Below are 22608 nucleotides of genomic sequence, written 5' to 3'. Positions count from 1 at the left end.
AAACATTAATGATCAGATGCTGCTTCACTGCATTATAACGTTTTCACACAAGTGAGTGGTTTGAAACCTCTTCATAAGGCTGCGGAACAGGTCTACGATCTTCTCCTCCAGAGCTGGGCGGTGTTGAATAATGGGATCTCCTTTGTAGGAGACCTTCTGCTGAAGCTCCTCCAGTTTCTTGATCTGCTGTCTTATCTGCAACTGTGACTCAGCCAGAGAGGTGATCCTGAAAAACAGCCATTTCAAAGAAATTCAACCAGTACACAAAAAAAGGTGCGATTTAAAAGCCGGTTTGGATATGAACGGACTGTGTACCATGTCTCTAAGCGGTCCAGGCAGATGTTCGGTGGTCCTCCGATGCAGGCGATCTGCTGTCTCCTCTTCCAGTCGGCCAGTTCTTCATCTGTCAGATTCTTCTGCACAAAGTCCATTGCAGACAGCAGCCCCGCCATCTCAGTCACTATTTGCTGCAAAACAGAAAAACAATGTTGAACTTTTGACTCTTGAGTGATCAGTGTGAATGTAATGAACGACTCACTGGGTGCTATTTTCAAAACCTTAGAAGTCAATTTTGTGACTTGATTCTGTATCTCACCCTCCTCAGCTGATCCAGAGCGCTCAGCATCTGCTCCAGCTGAGACATCTTCTGCCTGGTGGCTGCTGCCTGGCTGTTTCCATTCAGGTCCTGGGACAGCTCTGAATCGTAACAAATTTGATGAGATTTAATCTGTTATTGAAGTTATAACAGATAACTTCTTTTTTTTCTTGAGACAGAAAAAAAAAATGACAGCAACATGTACTTATCATACCTCCAGCACTTTTAAGAGTTTTGTAGTTGAAGTCAAAATCATCCTGCAGATTTTCCAACATCTTCATCTTCTGCTCCATATCCTGTACAGAAAGAGTAAGGCGGCTGGATGAGTGAGAGGTTGTACCCCGTAAGGGGTAAAATATGAGACCCTCATTTTGTGCTCAAGGGCATTATGTTAAAAAAGGGATTTCAAACTGAGGCCATAATGAGGTGCTAGAGGGGTTGTGGGATATTTCAGAAAAAAAAAATAGGTGTTATTTTTATTTTTTCTTATATTAGAAATGGTCAGAAATCAGTAGATTAATCACAATTCTTCTATTCTATTGACAGCCCTAGTTGCGTCTCTTCAGGTTTATATCTATCAATACTGTAACAGAGGACAGAAAAAAAAAGATAAGTGTCAATATAATAAAAAATAAATATTTTATCTAGCTGCCTTATTTTAGGGGAATAAGGGGATCATCATATCTGAGGGTCTGTGGCATCACAAGTTTGAAAACCCCTTTGCAAGATAAATGCTATAAAAGATTTCTTCAAAACAACAACTTTTGGGGAGATGATAAAGGGGTGCATATGCACCTGTAATTGTGAAGCAAGGTTGGTCAGTGAAAGTGTGATTTTATGTACCAACCTGTACTCTCTTCCTAATATCCTGCAGGTTATGTTCCAGTATCTGCTGCTTTTCTGTCACCACAGTGCCAGTGGGATGGGCAACCTGGCCGTCCTAGAGATGTGACAGAAATCTGAATGTGTCCTTACAAAAGTGGAATCCATTTCCAAGCACTTTATACTATTAATGTGAGTTTGACTGAAAAGACCTGAAAACTGGTTTGGTGAGTATAAAAATATGTATACTGTGTGTAATTTAATTGTGTTTTTATTTATAAATGAAAATCAGATGAAAGGTAAAAATAAAAAAAATAAAGTCATTTTCTATATTAAAATGTATTTACCATAGAACCCCATTGAGTAAATCACCCACGAGTAAATACATCATTCACCTGTATGTGTTTAAATGTGCCTATTTATGACTGTAGTTGTGCATGTATGCATATGTGTGTGTGTGTGTGTGTGTGTGTGTGTGTACCTGCTGTGCAGTGGTGGCCGTCTGCAGCAGACGCTGCTCTTCCCACAGGCAGCGGGCCACGATGCGGGCGATCTCCATGGGCTTCTCCAGATACTTGCTCTGCAGGTGCTGTTTGATGCGCCGCAGGTTGTGTTGGTACAGGACATTGTTCTCCTGCAGGAAGCGGCTGTACTGCTGATCGATCTCCCCCAGCAGGTTATGAAACACAAGCGTTGCGTGAGACTCCTTGTTGGCCGCATATGCCCTTTAACAGACACAAGCAAACAGGCTTATGTGATGGATAATGAGCAGCTTCCTCCATTCCAAACATGCATTTGACAATCAGACGTGTCTTTACCTGCAACAAAATGTCTGCCTTCGTCTAAATGCTAAAATATAGTTAAACTGCAAAAACCGACAAATTAGTGTGTATTTTGAAAGCGTAGGTCCATGTGGGTGCATGCATCACTGCAGTTTGCTGTCATCACCAGTCACATGATTGAGTTTTTCTGCTGTTACTCAGCACAAACTCCAAACATTCAGCAGGCACATCACCGTTATCCATAACTCACTGACACGGTAGTCAAAATATCCTACAAACTAAACCAGCAATACCTTCGCAGAGATGTCATCATCTTGGGAAGTCTTTGGGAAGTCGTGGCCTAGTGGTTAGAGTTTGACTCCTTACCCTAAGGTTGTGGGTTCGAGTCTCGGGCTGGCAATACCACGACTTAGGTGCCCTAGAGCAAAGCACCGAACCCCAAACTGCTCCCCGAGCGGTGCAGCATAAATGGCTGCCCACTGCTCCAGGTGTGTGTTCACAGTGTGTGTGTTCACTGCTGTGTGTGTGTGTGTGTGTGTGTGTGTGTGTTCACTTTGGATGGGTTAAATGCAGAGCATGAATTCTGAGTATGGGTCACCATACTTGGCTGAATGTCACTTCACTTCATCACTATTACAACAATAATAACTATAGGTGTCTAACAGCTGGTTCAATCTCTTTAACATTTACCAACTAACAAACATTAGCCCATTTTCCAGTGTCAACATTAGCACATGGAAAAATATCAAACTATGTGTCTAGATTGAGCATTATGACCAAAATGTTAGATCACAGTATGAGTAATCTGATATTCGGTTACTGGGTTTATGTTGTGAAACAGTTATTTGCTAGAAAGTTTGTTTTATTAAACCATGTGGAAATACAAATTTGTTTTGTTGATAAAAAATAGTACTTAATTTAATTAGATTATTTTCTATTTGGAACAAACAAAGAAAAAAGTAAGATTCATAGCAAATAAACAGAGTTGGCATCAGTGCAAACCGCTTCACAATCCACTCCTCTCAAGAGTAAATAACAAAACAGGCTTGATTTCTTTGGTTGTATAAAATCTGCTGGTTGACACAGTTCTACATGGGTCACGCTTCTCTAAATAACCTTTCTGATAACCGCTAATTTAATGAGATCAAACAATGAGTGAAGACCGTATGGATCTGCCTATACAAAGAAGTGCGTCTAAATGGTTGAACTGTCACCACTAGTCTTTGACCTAAAGTTTAGGCTTTCAAAGTGAAATGCAGCTCTAAAATGGTACAACAGAGTATCAAAACTCTTAAAAGTTAAAAAAGGAAAAGAGACATTATTATTATTCTATATAAAGATATAAAGATTCAAAGGTTACACTTGATATGCTGCAACACCTTGGTTCTTTAGGTGTGCTGCTGCCCCCTATGGGAACACATGGAAGATTTCACTAGTTGAAAATAAAGATTACCCAGCATAATTTTCTTTACATTTTGCTCCGCTCTTTCGACTCAAAGATGCATACTGCGAGACAGAAACCGGACATGGGGTGACGAAACCGGACATGAGTCATTTCAGAGTGACATTTCATACTCACAACAGAATCACAAAGCAGCCATTCACACTGAGGCTATGAGAAAATTCAGAGGGAAAAAAAGGCACTGGTTCGTGTTATTGTTCACAGAAGACTTTCCAGGAGCGCTTTACGGGCAGAGGTGTGACATCAGTTAAGATGACTCTAATGATGATCATTAAAATCATTCTAAGAATAAGGAAGTGCCGTTCAAACACGATATCTAGGAGTGGTTAGAGCTTATAAGCATGATAACAAGATGCTAAAAAACACCTCCACGTGATCAAGTTCACTTCATCATCTCTTCTCTTGATGTCAGAAAGTCTTTAAAATGATTCAGCTAGAAGCCACTGGCATTGTTTATTTATTTAATCATTTATTACTTATATATTACTTGTATATAAAACTCGTAAAAGTAAAAATATATACGTTTAAGTGTATAAGTTTTATGCTGGGTAATGATTAAATGTATTTTATTTTTTTTATTTTTTTATTGCGATTAATCAAAAGAATTTCTGCGATTAAATCGCATGGTTATGCACAAAATTCAACAATGACTTCAAAAGTAGTGTATTGTGCACTTCTTTTTCATAAAAAAAAAAAATGCAATGGCAACTCACCAGTCCTGGCTCTCGATCCAGGGGGCCAAGAACTGGCGCAGCTCCATCGGGAAGCTGTCACTGTACAGGTGATACAGCTGCTCCAGATACCGCGTCTCCAACTGCTGTAACTGATTCCACTGGGCCATGCTGACCTGCAGGATACAGAGAGAGAACTAAGAACTCCTTTGACAAGAGGAAGACAAACATAACTGGTCCGTTCAGCTTGTCAAGATATTTTTTCCTTGTTCCTTCCTCATAAACAGCCCAAGAGAAAGACGAACTTCAAAAGTGAAAGTACCTCAACGACCATTCAAAACAGACATAAATAGCCCAAATCAAGATCTGCAGTGTTAAATATTGCCTCTATATGTAGCTAATTTTATGAATTCATAAATCTTCACCAGCAACCCGGTCTTAATAAAACAGAGAAAACATCAGCAGTGTCAAGGAAGTGTAAGGTGCATGTCACCAGTCTGTCAGGGACACAGAAATCAGTGGCTGTTGATCGTCAAGCAGCGAGAGCATCCGTTCTAAGAGGAAAACCTCAAAAGCCCATGGACGCCGCTTCGCTCTACATTACCTCAAAATGCTGTGGAACACGCGATCGCAGTACACCACATCCACACACGCAGGTTTGTGCTGACAAACTGACTATAAAAGACACTTTCTTTCCTCACTCAGGATTGCACACTGAAGGATAGAGAGAAAAGGACACAAGAAAAGGGAAATGCGTCCTCAAGTCCAACTGAAAAAAGCTTTCTTTATTTCACTTCTCTAAACTCATCCAAATTCTGAGCTGCAATCTGTAAACTAGCCAAACGAGAACTGTTAAACCTTTTCCTCATAGAAATTTAAATAACAATAATTAACAAATTGTAATAAATAAATCATTCACACATTTTCGGCAGATAACATTTCAACCAAAAATGATGAACAAGGCTTCGTCATAAAGGAAATAAAGCAAACTTACATTGTTGTCCACATAACAAAGTGCCACTTGACTCTCCATGTTTACCTGCTACGTGAACAATGGGGAAGTGAACTACTTTATTCATGCATATTTCAATTAGAAATAGAAGAGTATGAGGTGGAGGGTTGGACACATACTGTAGATAAGTATGCAAGACACGTCTACAGCACTGTTGGCAACATTTTTTTGTTTTTAGATCACCTTCTAGGATACCTGTTGCATTTATGACCACTATAATGTCAATGTATAATCAATAAACTATCAAGTACAAAGTACTAAACAATAAGCTGCTGTTTTTTTGCTAGCAAATCTTTAGTGTTTCACTAGTCTCCCAGCTCCCTTGGCTATGGTTCTCGCAAATTTGACGCAGTTCAGTTAAAGCAAAAACAACAAAACAAAATAGAATACAGTCATGGCCAAAAATATCGGCACCCTTGGTAAATATGATCAAAGGCGGCTGTGAAAATTCATCTGCATTGTTAATCCTTTTGATCTTATTTAACAAATTGACAAAAAAATATACTTTTATTGGATAATAAGAATTTAAAATGGGGGAAATATCATTATGAAAAAGGTTTTTCCTCAAAGACTCATTGTACACAATTGTTGGCACCCCTAGAAATTCTTACGAGTAAAATAACTCTGAAGTATATTCCCATTCATGTTCACAATTTTGAGCACTCCAGCATGATTATAAACATGAAATTATCCAGCCATGGCTTATTGTTTCACAGAAATAGAAAGGAGGACGGAAAACAAAGCCCACATTCCCTTAATCATCCATCACAATGAGAAAAACAAAATAATATATTTCTGATGTGCAGCAAAAGATAATTGAGCTTCACAAATTAGTGAAGATGCTTTAAGAAAAGAGCCTGAGCAGTGAAAATTCCCATTTCCACCGTCAGGGCAACAATTAACAATTTCCAATCAACAGAAAATGTTACAAAACTGCCTGGAAGAGGACGTGTGTCTATATCGTCCTAATGCACGGTGAGGAGGAGAGTTTGAGTGGGTTACGACTCTCCAAGGATCACAGCTGGAGAACTGCAGAAAATAGTTGTCTCGGGGTCAGAAAACCAAAAAAAAAATTTTTAAACAACACCTACATCACCACATGTTGTTTGGGAGGGTTTCCAGAACAATTCTCCTAGCTCATCCAAAAACAAACTAAAGCATATTGAGTTATCAGACATGACTGGAACTTCAAATGGGACTGGCTTCTATGGTCAGATGAAACTAAAAAATTAGTTTTTTAGCAGCAAACACTCAAGATGGGTTTAGTGAAAACAGGGATAAAAAGTACTTCATGTGTACAATGAAATATACTGCTGTATTTTTAATGTTGTGGGCCTATATTTCTGCTGGAGGTCCTGGACATCTTGTTTAGATACATGACATCTTTGATTCTATCAAATACCAACAGATAAAAAATCAGTAAGTGACTGACTCAATACAATAATCCAAACACAAACCTCAAAAACAACACAGAAATGGGTCACTGAACTCAAATCCAAGCTTCTACTATGGCCATTCCAGTCCTCTGACCTGAACCCTACGGAAAATGAGAGAAGTGAACCTAAGAGGAGAAGCTGGGAATCTAAAGGGTCTGGAGTGATTCTGGATGAAGGAATGGTCTCTGATCTCTTGACCTCATCAGGCATTATAGGAGAAAATGTAGACCTGTTAAACTGGCAAATGGAGGTTTCAAAAAGTATTGAATAAAAGGGTGCTGTTACTTGTGGCCAATGTGTATTAGAGAAAAACATTTATATATATTTATATATATGATATTTTTCCCCATTTAAATCATTTTTATCCAATGAAAGGATACATTTTTGTGAATCTTTTTAATAAAAGATCAAAAGGATTAACAATGCAGATTCATTTTTACAGCCTTCTTTGATCATATTTACCAAGGGTGCCGATATTTTTGACCAGAACAACACAATAAACCCAACAATAAACCAGACATGAATAAATACGACATAAGTGCCTGCGCTGTTTCTGTGGAAGTCACTTGGTCTTATCCAGTGTAGACCGCCTCATGTTTTTCCAACATGGCACAATGCAGTGTAACTATGGTCTAAGGTTTTGCACACTATTCACAGCATATTATGTAATATATACAGAGCATATTATGTAATATACACAGCATATTATGTAATATATTAAAGGTCCCGTTCTTCGTGATCCCATGTTTTAAACTTTAGTTAGTGTGTAATGTTGTTGTTAGAGTATAAATAATATCTGTAAAATTCTAAAGCTCAAAGTTCAATGCCAAGCGAGATATTTTATTTAACAGAATTCGCCTACAACGAACGACCCGTTTGGACAACATCCATCTAGTTCCTGCAGTAATGACGTCACTAAAACAGTTTTTTGACTAACCTCCGCCCACATGAATTCACAAAAAGTGGGTGTGGCCTTGTTGCGCTCCAACGGAGAAGAGGAAGAGTTGTGTTTGTGTTTGTCGCCATGTCGTCGAAACGCTGTTATTTTCATCTCTGAGTCCAATCATCTTTGTTTGGGCTTCCCAGGGACGCTGTACTTAGAGATCAATGGTTACAATTCATGTTTAACTTGGTTCCCGAAAACTATAATCCACATGTAAAACTATGTGCAGCACATTTTGCTGAGGACAGCTTCCTCAATCTCAATCAGTTTAATACCGGATTCGCACAAAGATTATTTCTGAAAGATGGAGCAGTTCCCTCTTTGTCTGGAGAATGCGTTGTTTATGGACCACAACCGGTAAGTGTATTTTATTACTTAAGTTGGTGCGTTTAACATTTTCTGTAACTTATTACACAAAGGGCAACTCTGTTTAGCTTTGTTAACTAGATGTTAGGGCTGTGCAAAAAATCAAATGCGATTTTCATGCGCATCTCATCAGTAAAAACGCTCCTGTGATTGTAAGTACATCTCCAGCACGTGCGTTCAGATCAGGATTGCCAGGTTTTCAAAACAAATCCTGCCCACTTGCTTCTCAGAACTAGTCCAAAACGAGCCCAATCACGTTTCCAGGAGGGCAGCCTGCACTCAGCTGCTGTCGAATCACAACACAGGAACCGCTGGCGCAATCAGAACTCGTTACATATTTCTGAAGGAGGGACTTTATAGAACAAGAAAGTCATCAGCCCGTTTTTATGACAGTGTCAAGTCAGCGTTTATAAATCTGAAGTATTTCTGTACATTACAATGCAAACACCCTAGGCATGTAAACGGTTATTTTTTTAAAGGTCGCGAATTTCCCCTACTTATTAAAAAGCTACGTTCATTACAGTAGCGAACATGAACACGATAACCATCAGACGGACACGACCTCAACATATATAACAAACTACAAACTGCTAACTCTGAAATCTGAATTTATTCAGAGAAATAAATGACTATATACAGTACGGATTTAAAGACATAAAGCTCTATTTCCCAGATAGTAAGTTAAGCTTTTCATTTATAGAGCAATATTAACAACATATTGTATTATCCATTGCAATATATTAAAATCCATTTCCGATACTAATACGTTCATGTTTAACACTTCCTGAAAAATTATGTTCATAAAGAAATAGGCTATATTTTGTGTGGGATCAGTTACCTGTGTCGTCAGTGCGCAGCAGACACACCCACCTAAACGATTTGAATAGATCGCTTATACTGCCCCAAAAGACCGTAAACACTGCAGATAACATATGAAGTAAAGATGAATTTATAAACATAAAATAAAAACGAATCCGATTTGATTGATTTGCTTCAAAATCAGTTAGTTTAGGACAGCGGTTTGAATGTAACTCAATGGTGCTCTCTGCTGGTAGGGATTAGTAAGATGGCGGATCGAACACTTCCGGTGGCTTCACTGTCTGTTGGCAGTTTAGAACGCGATGAGCGATCCAGTCATATATATATAGATCAGTGGACGGGACTCACTCTTGTCCTTCCAGGTCATTCCAGGTCATTTCTGAGCTGCCGCTCAAAAGTTACAATTTATTCACACTGTGCATCTATTTTCATGCCTCATAAACATTTAGTTTCTGTTTTGTGTTCTACATTGTTATTGCAAAATCTGCTGATTTGTCACCTAGATTATTTTAGCATAGATGAGGTTTGATTTAGCTGAATTTGCAAAATGACTTGACCGTGATAGCTATGAGATCTTTAAATACCTTAAAAAGCATTTTATAAATAAAAGATTTTAATATTGATGTTTTGCATCACATGCAATGATTTTCCAACAAAAGTGGGTCTATGAACTCATGGATTTACATAAGTGCTGTGAATCTGTAAACACCCCTGATCAATCTACTTTGATACTGAAACTGAATAGGCAAACAAAGCAGTTCAATCAAATATAAGGGAAATCTAAAGGAAGTCTTGGTTACACAACTCAAATATCACATGTTACATAAATGCAACAAGAACTGTTTTGAAGGCATCCCTGTTTTTTGTTTTTTTTCAGGAACACTGCATATTAGGAACACTGCATAATTAAATGACACATTATATCTTGGATCATATTGCCAAGAACTTCATGGGTAGATGAGAAAACCACATAACTTATGCTCCCTGGGGGAGGATTTGGTAGACTCCCACCACTTGGCATCCATTCTCATTTTACAGCATGTCAGTGCTCCCAAGAATAACAAACAAACAATTGCCAGGAATATGAATTATGATCCCAAATCAGTTTCAATCATCTCCTATAAAGACTTTAGATTAGGACTCATTCACAACACTCTTAGTTCCTGTATCTGTTCTCATACTGCAACCTAAATGTCTGCAAAATCACTTACACAACTTGAGAGCGGCTAAAAACAATACCCTGGCACTCAGTGTCGGTTAGCTTTCCTTCCTTCACATGCTGAGTAACAAGAAGCACAGTGTAACTTCAATTATATTGGCTGAGTTTGTGACTCAAAGTGCAAAGAGAAAAAGGTCATAGACACAGAGGATAAGTCATAATGAGCTGAAAACCAGCAAGTACTTAAGGCTGGAAGAAGTTCTGTCAGAAATATCCAGCAGATTCGCCGAAAGCTGAAGGAGAACAATAGACTCAGAGAATGGGAAGGATTCGGGGAAAGCTTGGAGGAAGTTTATAATTCAGCTCTCAAATGAGTTACCATAAACAAGGGAGTATGCAAACTACCCTAAAACTGCAAAAGATTGAGATGTCCAAAGATGGAGGTCAATAGGCTGTGGTCTAAGAGGCGTACAGGTTAGATGTATTAAAGTGAAAGTTCATTTCTATAGAAAACAACTTCTGTTTTTTGAAACAACTTCCTGGTCAACCTCTTTGGCAAAATTGGCTACGCTAGGATTTTGTGAGAATTTAGACTACAACAGTTTTCAAAATAAACGTTTTTAATTGGCAATGACAATTCCATGAAGAACTTTTAAAGTAGTAGTTCACCCAAAAATGAAAATTTGCTGTAAATGCAAGATGTAGAAGAATTTTTTTTCAAGAGTATAACAATAAAAAAAGATTTTTAGCTGAAACCGTGGTCCTTGGTGATTCATAAAATTCAAGTCAGGGACTCCTGACGATATACTGAGGTCTAAGGAAACGAACATTATATACAACATTACCGGTAATCTATAGCCTCAGGCAAACAGGGAAATGAGATCTTATTACTGTTTCTGCCAATGAACTGGCTCAATTCACTAGTTTGTTTACATAAACACACAATGAAGTAACATCTTGGATGGCTTGAGGCAGAGTAAATTTAAAGCTAATTTTCATGAAGGTTCGTTCTCTGCAGTGGAAAGGTCCTTTATATTTTATATTATATATATATTTTATTTTATTTTATTTTTTTAAGATCTGTTCAATTAAATGTTTTGTTTCTATGACAATAGAAAATGCAGTTCACATTTTAGTACTTGTGGGTTCATCACGTTTTAGTACTTGTGGGTCCATTACAAAGTAAGTGGGTTTTTGAATGGGTTATTTTAACATTTTATTCTATTCCGTAAAATGCATCAGTAATGCCCCTTTGGGATTTTTAAAAATCTTTTACTTGTCTTAAAAAAGGCAATTGCTAACAAGTGGCTTAATGGGACTACAGAGGTTTTTGGGGACATGAAAAAATAATGAAAAATAAACCAACTTCAAATCAACTCACTAGTCCGCTTTCACAGCCTCGTTTTGTTTCTAACAGAGCTCTTGCAAACTATTCCCATTGAGCTGTTGGAAGCTTAACGTTGGTGTAGTTCAAAGGATTTGACACTCACAGATGAGGCCAATGTTCACTCTGAGATAAAAGGCCCAGGCCTGGCTGTGACCTTAGCCTCCTTTTCATTTCCGTGAAGACAGCAGAAGAAGCGTGCTTTGTTCTGATCTGTCTTTAACAATGTCTCTCACCTCCTACCCGTCTCCTACGGCACAATCATTCACAAGATACAAGTGGAAAGAGAGGCACAGTGTTGTTAAACGGCATTTCCGGCAGTTTCCGCTACTTGACACTGATTTCCTGTTATTCCGAACAATTTTGGAATTAACCGTAACACTAGCACAGGATAATATATGCAATTTATTCTATATTCTTGCAAGATATACTTACATTATCATTATATTACATTTTGCTTTAAAAATTGCCCTTGTGTTTATTTTTTACACACAAGTGCAAAATCTGCAACAAGTTGGAAACTATACAGCTATATCTCTATAACTTCCAGGTTTTTCCATTTGAATTTATTTTCCGTGTGGAATCCCCAAAACCACAACGTGAGCACCGCACCAACTGCACAAAACTCCCCCAAAATATTATAAAAATATAGAAATGATCATTCTTTCTAAATGTGATGTATATAGGCTACTGTGAAACCAAATAAACAGAGGCAGACTAGAGTTGCTGCGGTGATGAAAATTTCCCACCAGTTAATCGACGTGTGACAACACCGGTAATACCGGTATCACCGTGGGGTGGAGTGTGGGGTCCTCTTTTCCTAACTTCCTTGCTTTAAAATAGCTTATAAATGTGTGCACGTTATACTTTCACTTTCGAAATAGCAGCAATTGGCAGTTCGGTGACAATTGCTTGAATGAAAAAAAACTCACTGATATTAAACACAGACATTTTAGTAACATAACGAATAAATATGTATATATAAATATAAATTCATATAAATATGAATAATACCACGATAAAAAAAAAACCTGCAAATCGGCAAACTGTGGACCCAAACAAATAAGAACCATAGAACGTTTATTGCCTAGCCAATATTAGAACGTTTTTAAAACGAATAAGAAAATAAAATAGGCTTTAATAAATTACACAAAGTTTAAATAAGATAAAACCATATAAATAAGAAACGAATATAAAAGAAAAACTTCCAAAATGACCTTAGCCTACATGACAAGTTAGTACTCAAAACAAAACAAAAAAATCCTATAAAATGGCATTTATGAATCGTGCTTGCAGAGTTTTTTTTTCCGGGCTGCGGCTCGACGTCGGCTTCCTCATCATTTTGTTCTCGCTCTTCTCTCACGTGGTGCTCTGACGGCGCTTTCCGAGGATGACCATCCAGGAACGTTGTCTTGCGCATAAGCTGCCAGTCTGCTTCTGGCGGAGCTTCATATTTCTCATCTAAAATAGACATGATGCCGGCTTTCAGGTTGGCTGTCAGTTGTCCGTCCTCATCCGATGTGGCCAATGTGATGTCTTTAATGAGACGCAGCAGGGAGAATAGATGACGCGGTTATGCTGATCTGTGATGTGACGGTCTCTTGGCACGCACCATTGTAGCTGTTCAGTTTTGAATTATAAAATATGCTCTCTTCTAAACTAAATTAATTATAATTATTATTTTTATTTAATTCAAATAAATATTTAAGAAAAAAACAAATACTTTAAAAAACGACGGTGGGGACAGCATCATGGTGGGAAAAGGATGTAACCGGTATTGCGGATTAAAACCGGTAACACTGCAAGCCTAATACAGACTCGACTGAATAAGCAGGCTATTTTCAAAATGCTTTATTTCTGTGACTAATTTTCAAGCCTGATAAATTTATTCATTATGATCAGTGTATCACTTATTATAGTAAAGTAACAAAGCATCCAAACAAACGGATGTTTTTATCATGTTTGTTTTGTTAAGTCTCGTTCCATTGACTTATTTCTTATTAGTTTTCTGATAACTTCTCTTTGTTGGTTAAATGATGGGGTTGCATGACGTTGTTCTGAAGAGCCATGTAAAGGGTGGGTTTTAGTCAAGCGCAGCAGAGCTTCTGGCTCGACAGTGAAAACGCAGCACTATTTTGGCCTCGGTGCTACTGGTCTGAGGCTATTAGCCATGCCCGGTCCGTTTAAAGTAGGGGTGTAGAAAAATATTGATACATGTATGTATCGCAATATTTTGTTTGCCGATACTGTATCAATTCTCAAAAATCAAATATATAAAATTAAAATAAAAATCACAAGATTCATGGCAATTGTTTCGTTTTGAGTATTTCCCAACCGCTAGATGGCAGTCTTCATCTCTGAACAAAACCTGAGTGACAGGAAATACTAGCATTAGACCATGCCACTAATGTTAGCGTTAATGTAGTTCACTGCTAGTAACAGAGGGTGAAAGTTTAGTCCCAGTTCAAGTTTCGGTGTACAAAGTTGAAGTGTGGCGTCATTTGGGCCTTTGTGGTAACGTCCACTGCGGGACTGTCGTGTCCTGTGTGACGAGGTGGGTGGGAGTATCGCCCCGTGGCTGCAGCCGTCTCTCATTTTGGGAGCGTTCTGTATAGTGGATGCGGTGCTCGCGTTGCGGTTTCGGCGATTCCACGCGGAACATAAATACAAATGGAAAAACCTGTCAAATCCAAGTGGAAAGGTTCAACATCTGTATTTATTTTATTTATTTACACTTGTTTTATGTGTTTAGGGATCCTGTAAGCACTTTATTTTTCATTGATATTAAGCACTAATAAGCAGATGTAATTATTTTGTTCAGTTAAAAATGTTATGATATTGTGTGTCATAATTGTTAACTTAAACTGTTAACCATTAAAGCATGGTCTAAAAATATATATGGTCTTTTTATACAATAAATTTTATACGTATTATACATTTAACTAAAGGATCCTGCAAGCACTTAAATTTTTCCCCCTATTACTGCACAAAAAATGGTTAAATAACGTTGAATTTTACTGGGGCTGATTATTGCAAATGCAGATCCCACTGTGTTCTGGTTAAATAATTTTCATTTATTTATTGCTAAAGTTTGCATATGGTGGTGTGTTCTTAATGACATCTTTTCTTAAAATATATCCTATTCCTAAAATACGAAATATCCCAATATATCGCCTTTCTTACAGTATCACAATGCATCACAACATATCGTACCAGAACCCCTGTATCGTGATGCGTATCGTATCGCCAGATTCTTGGCAATACACAGCCCTTGTTTAAAGCACTGGCTCGCACTGTCCCGACAGTAGAAAAGTGGCTACTGATGCTTTCACAAGTCATTTTTGCTATTTTGACAAAAAAATATGGTAGCCTAAATAACATTAAATAACATTATCTTAGAGACAAATCAGCATAATTTACAACAGGAATGTAAAAAACATAACATAAAACCAAGCGATTCAATTGGCAAGGCATACAAAAATCCAATACACACATCATTACTAACTGTAATCAAGCCATTTCTGTAATATCTTCACCCTGATTCCAAGATCACAAACATATGGCATATAATGTCAAAGTAGAAAGAAATAATAAACAGATGTCGTAAGAAAATCTAAAAATAAAAAGTTCCTGGTAGGGATGTTGCGGTGACGGATTTTTTCCACCGGTTAATCGACGTGTAAAAAAAACGGTAATCCCGGTGTCACCGGGGTTGCGTGTCAGGGATTTCGGGAGGCCGAAAATGCGGTCGTGCAGACGTGCACACGTCTCAATTTACTTTCACTTTAATTAGCGGCAATTCAGTAGCATTTGTTTGAATTAATCATGGGTTAATTTATTTTATTCTTAATAAAAATACACAAAACAATAAGACACTCGCTTGTATTACACACATCGTTATTGCAAAATGAATAATAACTTAACACACCATGCAAAAACTAAACAAAAGCACTTATGAAACACCTTTAAAGTGCATTTATTAACAAAACGAACCACTGCACACATCGTGCAAGTATCAAACAAGACTCGTTAAATAATTATAAATATTCGTTAAATAAAGTGCCTGCCTTTTTCAGCAAAAAAAAAAAAAAAGAGGTAGGCCTATTAACTGCATACACCGTACAAAAAAAATTATAAATAGGCTAAATGAGAAACAATAAACGAAAAACCTTCATTTTAAATTGCAGCAGTTCGCTTTGAAACCAGATCTTCTGCCATCCTTTGCCAGTTAGCTCGCCTCACTCTCCTCAAATGATAAATGAAATCAGACACCTGCTGCTTTACTGCGGCGCTCGTTCCGCTTACGCTAAATTATGAAGGCACCTAGTCACTAACTGAATTAAGTGCTTTATCGCTATAGGCTAAAACTTCAACACGATGGGGACGGTGCCGGTGGTCAAGTGCTATGACCGGTAGGTGGGTTAAACACCGTGTATCACCGGTAACACCGACTATCGCAACAAGCCTAGTTCCTGAAAAAGCTGTGCATGGCAAAAGGAACTGAAAAATTAATGCAGAATGAAAAAAAGGGCTAAACCTTAATTTGGACTACATGCAACACGGTCCAAAATATTCAGTTTATCCTATTATATATATATATATATATATATATATATATATATATATATATATATACACACACACACCAAATAGTAATTAACTGCAATCGATTTAAGTAGCTTGCAAAACAGCAGATGGAAACTGACTTCTATCTGATCAGTCAGATTTCATCATGTGACCTGTGTGTGACTTCCCAATGTGTAAATATCAGATCAAGAAAAAAAAACACGGTTGTGGAGCACGAACACAACTTTTGATTCTCTTTAAAAGCAGGAGTGAAACAAGGACTCCAGACAGTCTGGTGCAAAGCAAGCTCAGGACATAAATAAGTAATATCAAGAACAGCTGACAGCTGCTGCCTGTATTTCAGTGAGACTAGAATGGGTTTCATATAAGAGTGCAAGTCTCTAAACCGGTGCAATGGTAATGAAACAATGAATCTTCAATATGGTGATCACAATGAAAAGAATGTATGTCACATGTATCATATAGTTTAAGAAGTGGCAAATCATGTCATATTCTGACTTTCATCTTACAAGTCAAAAGTCAAGTCAAAATGGTTGCTTGTGCAGCAAGGCGTTTTAAAACTGACCTGTAAGCCTCCTTCAAAAGATTTAAACACTTTGCACCAAACAATACCAGATTGGTCTTAAACATCACAAAAAGGTCATTTAGGTCAACCTAAATGAAATACGGTAGGAGGAAATTCAAAGAAATGACTGAGAAAAACTGTCAGAGATCTTGTCCTCAGTATAAAGTTTTCCATGCCAAAAGAATCATATATTGTATATATCAGTACACTGTATAAAAACAAAGCACCAAATTTCAAAGAACTTGCACTGGGTCTTCATGTACCATCTAAAAATTAGCACAAACCAACCAAAGCTTTAAATGAGGGCAGCCGGACATCCAGGTTGATATGCTGAGTTATAAGTATTTGAAAAGCTTCAAATGGTCAGAAATTCTCAGGTTATTAACTTATTCCTACAATATCTGACCCTACTGACCTTTACTCTCATCAGCAAAGCTCAGAGAAACACAATAAATCAACAAACTGGGAGAATATCCATTACATCAATTTTAAGAGACAGTGAGACACTTTCACATTTAAAGTAATAACTACAGTACACTCGCTAATGCCTTGATGCATTAAATAAAATTACACAAATAAATTAACAGTATCCTGTTAAACCCTTATTATTGAACACTGTTACTTGTAAAATGAATAACAAGTTGACAACAAATTGCACATTTCTACAATAGCAACTTTCACACCGAGCAGCACAACACAAAAATAACAGAGTGTACTTTTAAAAATGATAAATTATATAATACAAATCTGTCAGTAACTACTGTGCAGTTAATGGGGAACAATAAGAAAGCATGGCTAACTTCATCAAGGTTCATCAAGCAGTTCTCAACGGATGCAACAATAATTTTTCTAAATAATCAAGCTCCCCACCCATGTGTTTTCATCTGTAAAGGTTTGGCTTCAACCGAAGTTTCCCAGAGCTTTGGAGTATCTGTCACTCTTATAGCTGCTTATGTGGGATACCATTGAAATGAACTCCCCTTTTCATTTGAAACAAAATGAAAACTAGTAATTAGGAAAATCAGAATGAATGGAAGATGTTATGCTGGACATGCCACTACACCCTAATACATACAATACGACCAAATAAAGATGCTGGAGGTACTATGAGAATGAGCAGAAGCAGAACTTGTTTTTTTCAGTATGTGGGTGCAAATAAAAAAAAAGCTACAGAAATAGCATTAAAAAAAAAAAGGGATTATACTCCAAAGCCTTGTCTTGCAAAGTACTCACTAAAGGGTAAAACTGGCCTTTATTACATCAGTTCACTCAGTGATAATGGTGTGAGTCATTAGGGCCCAGAAAAAACAAGATGTTGATAAGAGATGTCTAATGTTGTGGTCTGGGTCCCTGGAAAAACTCTATGCCTTTCTCCGAAGTGCAAAATAAGTGAGAAGAGTTAGAGGAACCGACTGTCTGAAGCAGCCAGGGCGATACCATCTATACTTGACCTGACTCATTTGAACTGTTGAAGATCTTATATAATGCAGACTTGTACGCTCATATGAAAGAGATAATTTAGGGGTTATTATGATTAAAAAAAAAAAACACCAAGTACTTCTTCCACAAGCTGAGATAAATATTAATATATAGAAAGAGCATATACGGTAGTCTCAATAATGCAAACACAAAGCATCATGGTAATTTGCATGACACAAAAATAATCCAATAAACATTCATTTAACAACATAACATTCAAAATAAAACCCTAATTGACATAAAAGTAGAAAAAATTGAAGAGGACAAATATTTAAATAAAAAACATCAAATGTGAGGTGTCCCATTCTCAATAGGAATGTCAATTTATGGTTTTTCACTGTAAATGATACGTTTTTGAAAGTAAAAAAATACCATTTTAAAGATTTTAAATTTAAAATTACACAAATTTTCCCATTAGATATATTACAGTTTCCGATAAGAGAAAATACTGTTAACCAATTAACAGGTTTTTACAGTAGCACAGAAGTCTTTTACAGTTATGATGATGATCTTTTTAACAGTGGTAAGCGTTTCCTGGCACTAAACACTTTAAACGGGAAAACAAAAGAGGAAGCTGTTCAGATCCGCATGACTGAAGAAACAAATGATGAAGATATGGAGCACTAATTATTCCAATCATGCCATAAACATTATTATATATATATATATATATATATAAATAAAACACTTTAACTTTTTTTTTTTTGACCAAAGAGTACAGGAAAAGCAGTCATCAAGTGTTTACCACAAGTGGGAACCAAAATTCAAGCATCCCAGACCTCACTCACCTCATGCACCTTTTTGGTCACTACTTCACATCACATCACCATGGTGTATAAATGGAGCTCCAGCATTACTTAAAAAAAAAACTATAAAATAAGTAGTATAAATAGAAAAAGAAAAAATCTCGTAGTAGTAGCCTATTATTTCTAACGTCTATCGCTCTGGGCCATCGCGCAAAACTGAAAGTGGTCTCATTTGGCGTGTAAAGAAAAACTCCGTGAGGTGACACGAAAGACAGAAGCGAAAATGTGGCGACCAGCTAGAGCCGCCGCTCACCGTCGCGCACGAGGATTCCCTCGGCCATCTACTGGAAGAGGTGACGTCACGACGCAGAGGTGGGGAATCCCCCCAGAGACACAGAGCGCGTGAGAAAAGAAGCGATAACGTTCCAAGCAGCGCACCTGCTAGAATCAATCCTAAAAGCATGAAAGCTGTCACAGCGGGATACAAAGCTGTTTTTATGCTGGGTCGGTGGGCGTAATCCACGGACAGCAACCATAATGAGAAGTGAAACTGAAAGTAGTTTAATTGGCTGTTCTATTAGTCTTTTGTTTTATATATATATATATATATATATATATATATATATATATATATATATATATATATATATATATATATATATATATCTTTAATTGACTCCCCTTATTCGTTTTCTGCAGTGTCTATTTAAAAAAAAATGGAAGCACTTTGGGTGGATTTTCAAGATTGTGAATATTTGCAAGATTCAGTATAGGGCATTTTTATTGTTATTTTATTTCCACTTGTCGCTTTCTCACTTCATAATTTTTATTTACCTCACCTTAATTTCAGCCTGTTAAGTACAACATGTACACTTTGGCCCTATTGTAAATGCTGTCAACCACGCAAATAACAGCTTTATTGACTGACTCCGAGAAGAGAAACCGACAATGGCATCTATAAACCTGCTATGGCATAATAAAGAATCTGCATTTATGAGGAATCAACGAAATAAAGCAAAAACGGGTCAAAATCAGGTTACAAAATATGTATTCAGGCGAACTTAAAACTTTATGATTCTGCAGACTCTTATTCTGTAATGGGCAACATACTGGGGGTTAGTGAAACCAAGTTATACATGTAACTTCTATCGTCTTGTCAGGTCACAGTAGTGACATTCGTCTAGCTTTAGCGGCTCAGATGAAACAATACGTACATTATTTCCGTCACGAGCGCATCCCGTTCTCAGGTCGTGACCGAGACATCAGCACGAGCTGCACTGCAAAACATTATCTGACACAGCACGAGTGTACAGTCTTCACAGAGAAACAACCAGAGTCGCGTCTAAGTACGTTTCTTTTACAAAGCGACGTGGTTTGACAACTTACCCCACCGTGTGTCGTTCAAGGTGTCTGATAAAACGTCCCCCGCCGATATAAGCAGAACCAACACGTTATTGACGTTAATAACTACCGTTTAAGACACTATACGGTTCTCTAAAAAGACCTTTTCCAACTTTTCCGTCACTGCAAACACGCAGGCTACAGTGGTCTATGCGAAAATGGGCTGCACATTTCATTGATTGACAGGACTTTGACGCGCTCACGGACGAGATCAGGATTTTGTCCAATCGCTGAGCTCGACTGACGCAGAGGAGGCGGGTCAAAGAGCAAGCGATCTCGAGTCCGCCTGTGTTTATTGCCCAGGCTCTGAAGGCTGTTCCGACGGCTCTGTCCTCCCTCGGAGCGCGCTGTTCTGAAACCGGGCGCGGCGGGGGGAGGCAGAGCTTCTAGAACAGCGCGCCTGGAAGTCATCTGAATTACTGGCAGTGCCTACGTCATCTTAACTTTTAATTCAGTGGATGTAAAAAAGTGCGGTAGGCTAATCATTCCCCCCGCCTTTTTTTTACAACACTGTGTACGTTTATGTGTGCCACTGGCCACAATGAATATTTTCACCATATATAGCAAAGTGCATTTTTATTTAAGAAAAACAGAGACTCTTAACTCAAATATTCATAAAGCAATTTCAAAACCATAAAAAACTGGACCAAAGTGCTGTACAAAATTATTACAAATTTATTTATTTATTTATTGAAGAATGAAAAAAAAATTATTGCAGAAAATGGCTCAACAACAAAAAGAAAACATCAAATATCAAAGTTTCTTGACTGGACTATAGTTTTTTGTCACTAGAGATGTACAGTTTGTAGCAGAATAGATTCAGCTGTTTTACATTTATGTGTTCAGGAATTACAAATGGGTTTTTAGTGTAGCATTGGTTTCGAAATTAATGTTTCAGGTGTGACTGCCTGTAATTTATAGAACAAAAATTGAAAGTTTCTTCATGTAATGTTAACCACAGTCCTTTTTTCTCAGAAATCTAAAAATACTTTTAATAATCCTCTGAAATACCCAAAGGAAACCTCTGGTTCGCTTTTAAACTGAGGTCATGATTAAGCAGCTCTGAAGTGTTTGTATCAAATCCAGGTTAATCTGTTTTTCTCGCTCACATATTTTGACTGAACTTTGTCTTTGATTGATGCAGACTAATCTTTAACACAATGCTCCATTGTCTTTGTGCCATTATCAGATAGGATTTTTTTAAACAGACACTTCCAACCATATTTCCCTGAAGTATAAAAACAGGTCATATTTACATCTGTTTGCATTTAACACATGGGCTTCTAAGGAAACGTCAAAGGATGTTTTCTACAGTCCAGATGTTCCGGTCCAAGGTCATTAGGCTCTCGCTTTTTATTTTTCTTTCTTACATCTGTTCTCTCAATGCTGTCTTTAATGGCAAACAGAAACTGATGCAAAACACATTCATATCAGATGCAAGAAATTGTTCTGGAAATTACACATCACATGTGTTGTATTAATACCGAAATTAAGGTCTCATGCACACTTGCACATGCTTTTACCGTGAAGGAATGTTGTGTCTATTTGTTAAGTGAAAATCTCACTTGGGTTAAGAATCTAAAGACATATGTAGTCAATAATGTGAACATTTCACTCTTTCACAATGACAGAATTTTCATTGTTGTATGAGTTATACCTTTCACAGAATACTTTTTACACTTGAACAGATCTATTAAGAGACCTGCTGCAAATAGGCCTGTTGCTCACTAAATATAGCACTTCTTCAAGTTTTATTTTACAAATACAAACGTATGCTTTGTTATGCAACATTAACCTTTATAGAAGATGACAATGATCATGGAAGCAGAATAAAGAACAAGGAAATAATTAACATGTATTTACTGTCATTTCTCGCTAGTCAACACAGATGCCATGTGACACTGGCGCAAATAAAATCCCCAGACATTCAGAGCATTTGATCTGGTTATTATACAATGACTTACTTTATAAACATCCTCATTTATGTCACGCTTCATACGTCATCTGTTTATTTATGCACTTATCCACACAGCTGAAGAATGAGCAATCAGGTTGATTTCAATTTGCATTTACACCTACAGTCTGTTTGACTTCATCTGATATGTTTAAGTGAAGTCATTTGGAAAAGTGTATGCACCTCCCACATATTTACTAGTTTTATTTATTCACACAAAAAAATAACTCATGCACACAATCTTCCCTGGCACTATAAGCCTTGCCTATTTTTGTTTCCACATTTCTCCAGGAAGTTCACTTACAGCTTATACAGTATAGATAAAATGCAGATAAACATCAGCTCAGTGGGTTCTAGTTTGTTCTTCCTGCTGCTTTCTGCAAACACACGGCCATCTGTTCTCCTGAGACCCTGATGGAAAACAC

General features: G+C 37.3%; 1 protein-coding gene across 6 annotated transcripts in view; it reads right to left on the bottom strand.

Annotated features, from left to right (window-relative positions):
• The window catches only part of stat3 (signal transducer and activator of transcription 3 (acute-phase response factor)), a 31316-nt gene extending 10875 nt beyond the window's left edge, over positions 1-20441 (bottom strand). For 2 of the 6 annotated variants that reach the window (XM_059554708.1, XM_059554751.1), the window contains exons 1-8: positions 4655-4677; positions 4375-4508; positions 1899-2142; positions 1443-1535; positions 810-891; positions 596-696; positions 316-467; positions 68-226 (exon numbers count right to left, since the gene is read on the bottom strand). In XM_059554708.1, coding sequence (XP_059410691.1) covers positions 68-226; positions 316-467; positions 596-696; positions 810-891; positions 1443-1535; positions 1899-2142; positions 4375-4508; positions 4655-4666 — 977 coding nt within the window. In that variant the 5' untranslated portion in view covers positions 4667-4677. Of the gene's footprint in view, positions 1-67; positions 227-315; positions 468-595; positions 697-809; positions 892-1442; positions 1536-1898; positions 2143-4374; positions 4509-4654; positions 4678-4936; positions 5025-20042; positions 20169-20214 lie in introns of those variants that run through there. The other 4 variants (XM_059554716.1, XM_059554725.1, XM_059554734.1 and 1 more) reach the window with 4 other exon arrangements.
• Positions 20442-22608: the final 2167 nt, after the last annotated feature.

Source organism: Carassius carassius, chromosome 1 (genome assembly GCF_963082965.1).
Source record: "Carassius carassius chromosome 1, fCarCar2.1, whole genome shotgun sequence".
Taxonomy (NCBI): Eukaryota; Metazoa; Chordata; class Actinopteri; order Cypriniformes; family Cyprinidae; genus Carassius; species Carassius carassius.
The sequence above is the reverse complement of the archived record's forward strand: the minus strand, read 5'-3'. Positions and strand labels throughout refer to the sequence as shown.